Genomic DNA, 3,987 nt, shown 5'->3' on the forward strand with positions numbered 1-3,987 from the left:
TATTTTTTTTTTATAAAAGGTTTCACAAAGAGATAAGAGATGTGTTAATGCGATTTATCGGATAACATTTTTGGGACTGTCGGGGTGCGAGCTTGCAACGTGTCTTAATCCTGTGTTGTTGGGGTCGTGTTTCTTGAATTATTGAGAGGGTGGTGAAAACTCTTCATTCTCTTGAGAGCTTCTGAGATTGGTAGATGCCTTCTGGTTGTCTTCTTTGTTGTTCTCGTCTTTCCTTTATTCTCTATGTTGGATAGTCAGGTTTCACTCATTGTATTTCTTTTTCTCGAAGAACAATTGGGTCCTTGATCTTCGTATATGGGTTGGGAGAATTTCGGAGTTGAGAGAAAAATGAGAGTTGAGAGGATTCTGAGTTCAGAGGATTCTGAGTTCAGAGTGAATTGAATTTTGATTTGTGTGAGTGAGCTATTTATAGGGAAAACATGCCGCTTGTCGCTTGTCGCTTGTCGCAAATCCGCTTGTCGCTTGTCTCAAATTCGCTTGTCGCGTGTTACAAATTCGCTTGTCGCTTGTTGAAAATTCGCTTGTCGCTTGTTGAAAATTCGTTTGTCGCTTGTCCCAAATTCGCTTGTCGCTTGCGTTTGGCGCTCGTTGCTTATCGTTTGGCGTTTGTCGCTTGGCGCTTTGTGTATGAGCTTGATATGTCAATTTTTGCTATCCGGGTGTTATTTATACCATGTGAAAATAACGACATAACATTAACCCCCCAGTTTCTTGAGCGACTTGTCGAGCGAGAAATTTAATTTGAATTCCCCGAGAGCTTCGTCGTTGATGTCTTTAGACTGTTTGGTTTTTCATTGTGATTTAGATACGTATCTTGTAGCGGTACGCCTCGTGGGACGCGACTTTGCAAAATTTAAGTCCCGTGGGACGTGACCTCGTAAGGCTAACCCAGTAGGGTTGATCCCGTAGGATTGAGTCCCATGGGACGTGACCTCGTAAGGCTAACCCCGTGGGGTTGATCCCGTAGGATTGCGTCCTGTGGGACGTGGCCTCGTAAGGCTGACCTCGTGGGGCTGCGTCTCGCAAGACGTGGCCTCGTAAGGCTGATCCCGTAGGATTGAGTCCCGTGGGACGTGGCCTCGTAAGGTTGATCCCGTGGGGCTGCGTCTCGCAAGACGTGGCCTCTTAAGGCTGATCCCGTAGGATTGAGTCCCGTGGGACGTGGCCTCGTAAGGCTAATTATTTCTTAATTCTTTTATTCCTCTGGATGCATAAGTTTGAAAATTATTCAAAAGCAGCAATGTGAGCGGAAAAATATTTTTTCATTGCAAAAGGGGTTTTCACGGATGCGGATTACAAAAGTCAAACCCTCTTAGGGGTTTACAAAAATAAAGACAAAGCAAAATTAAAACATTCTCCCGTGGGGCTCACGAATTCAAATATCAAAATAGGCGATCTAAGCCTTGGGATCCGGTATATGGCACAGATATCTAATCTGATGAGCGGCTCTTTAGTTGAAGATGTTGAGGGGAGTCTTCGCTCGGTTGTTATGGCCATGTGCTGCTCCGTTGGTGGTCGCGTTTTGTTGGCTTGTGGAGGCTCTGGCGTTGTTGATCATGTCGAGGACGAACTCTTTCAGTTCTCCTTGCTGGATGAGGGCCTCGATTTGCCTTTTCAAATGGAAGCACTCGGAGGTTAAGTGCCCGTGATCCTTGTGGAACTCGCAATACTTTGACCTATCTCTCTTTCCCAGTTCCATCCTCAAAGGTTCAGGGGCTCTGAACTTCTCGCGAGCTAGTACTAAGATTCTTTCAGGCCTCGTGTTCAGCGGAGTGAAATTGGTCTGTTCTTTAAATTTGTGCACTAGGCCACGCCTTGGGTCAGTCGGGGGACGACCATTGGCATCAGCTTTTGCCTTCTTCCTTCGTTGGTCCTCAGATTCATCCTCATCCCTTATATGGCTTACGTGGTCATTGACTCTCCGACCATGAACGAACTCCTCAAGAGTGATGTACTTTCCGGCTCGGGCGGTAAGTTCAGTCATTGTCCTCGGCTCCTTCTTAATCATGGAGTCGAGGAAGCCTCCAAGTTGGAGTCCATCTAAGATCGCCGAAATAGCGTCGTTATCTTCAAACGTATCGACCTTGTTTGATTCCTCGGTAAATCGTGACAAGTATTCGCGCAGAGGCTCGTTCCTTCTCTGCTTGACGGTGTGGAGATGGTTTTTCCCAAGCTTTCGTTCTCTAGAGCCGCTGAAACGAGCAAGAAAGCTTTGTTGTAGCTCTTCAAAGGATTGGATGGTCCTTGGCCTCAGCTTGAGAAACCATTGATATGCGGGGCCACTTAGGGTGAGGCAGAATTGCCGGCGAATGTCTTCCCACCTTCATCCACATCTGGTAATGCTGGATGTGAGGAAGGGGATCAGTCTTCCCGTCATAGGTTGACGTGGTCGGGAGGCGAAAGTCATGCGCAAAGTCCTCTGCCAGGATTTCAGTAGTGAAAGGTGAGGCGACGTCCTCCATCATTCCGCGGATGTCGGGTGTCAAGGTTTGAGCAGCTCGTAGACCTCGCACTTCGTCCCTCAACTCTTGGAAGCGGGTCATCATGTCTGTGTGTCCTCTCTCATTTGACGCTTGGTCGAGAGGTGCAATGTGTGGTGGAGTCGGGTTGACCGGGATTGCACTCGTTTCCGCTCGAAGGTTTGTTGGCTCGAGATGAGGGGGATTCCGTGGAATCTCTCACCGAGCATTGAGTTGTTGTCTTATGTCCTCGTCATGGTGGGGCACGGGCCTCAGGTCGTGGATGCGCCTTGGTGGCGTGAATCTCCGAGCGTCGCCGCTATCTCCCACGTCTTCTCCGTGGCTTATGCGATCGAAAACGGATGGACGCGAGTGTCTTGTTCTTGCCTCAGAGAATGAGTGAAAGCTTCGCGATGCGGCTTGGTGGTTTCGTGGACTTGGCTCAATCACCGTTCGGCGAGCCTCACGCACCTCATTATGTTGGTGACGTTCACGATTAGCTCTCGCCTCCGCGAGGACGATGCGCCTGATGTCAAGAATACTCGGGACGGGGGCGTCGTCGCTAACCTCTTGGCGGGGCTCGAGGTCTTCGTCTTCGGGGATGGGGTCGTTGTTTAGACCTTGCTCTGAGTCTTGTATCTCGGGTCTTGATCATTGAAGATGTCTCCAACGACAGTGCCGCGGCCTCCGATCCTTCCAACAATGCCGGCAAGTTGGAAGAGACTTGTCTCAATTCGCTTTATTCGTGCGTCTCGGTCATCAGGAACGGGCACGGGGTGAGCCTCATCTCGATGGTTGTTGTTCTCTTGAGCTTGGCGGGCTCGGGCCCGAGTGTTGAGTGCAACGCTTCCCGTCGGGGGGCGCCGCCCTCGGAGATGGCCAAGTGGTTAGCCATTTGTTGTCGGTGAATTTTGTGGTTTCCGCGGAGGAAGTGGATTTGCCGGTGGAGAACTCGTGGTTGTTTTCGAGTACCTCTCCTTCTAGCGCCAAAATGTTAATGCGATTTATCGGATAACATTTTTGGGACACGTGTCGGGGTGCGAGCTTGCGACGTGTCTTGATCCTGTGTTGTTGGGGTCGTGTTTCTTGAATTATTGAGAGGGTGGTGAAAACTCTTCATTCTCTTGAGAGCTTCTGAGATTGGTAGATGCCTTCTGGTTGTCTTCTTTGTTGTTCTCGTCTTTCCTTTATTCTCTATGTTGGATAGTCAGGTTTCACTCATTGTATTTCTTTTTCTCGAAGAACAATTGGGTCCTTGATCTTCGTATATGGGTTGGGAGAATTTCGGAGTTGAGAGAAAAATGAGAGTTGAGAGGATTCTGAGTTCAGAGGATTCTGAGTTGAGAGTGAATTGAATTTTGATTTGTGTGAGTGAGCTATTTATAGGGAAAACATGCCGCTTGTCGCTTGTCGCTTGTCGCAAATCCGTTTGTCGCTTGTCTCAAATTCGCTTGTCGCGTGTTACAAATTCGCTTGTCGCTTGTTGAAAATTCACTTGTCGCTTGTT

At 48.7% G+C, this 3,987-nt stretch overlaps 1 protein-coding gene across 1 annotated transcript; it reads right to left on the bottom strand.

The window, feature by feature from the left end:
- Positions 1 to 1,471: 1,471 nt before the first annotated feature.
- LOC149398217 (uncharacterized) lies at positions 1,472 to 2,567 on the bottom strand. Its single transcript, XM_089614515.1, has 2 exons — positions 2,343 to 2,567; positions 1,472 to 2,275 (listed from the first exon to the last, which is right to left on the bottom strand). The coding sequence occupies exons 1-2, from the start codon at positions 2,565 to 2,567 to the stop codon at positions 1,472 to 1,474; spliced, it is 1,029 nt and encodes a 342-aa protein (XP_089470641.1).
- Positions 2,568 to 3,987: the final 1,420 nt, after the last annotated feature.

This window comes from Urtica dioica, chromosome 5 (assembly GCF_054948205.1).
Source record: "Urtica dioica subsp. dioica isolate 48M chromosome 5, U.dioica_male_clone48M_v1_H2, whole genome shotgun sequence".
Classification (NCBI taxonomy): domain Eukaryota; kingdom Viridiplantae; phylum Streptophyta; class Magnoliopsida; order Rosales; family Urticaceae; genus Urtica; species Urtica dioica.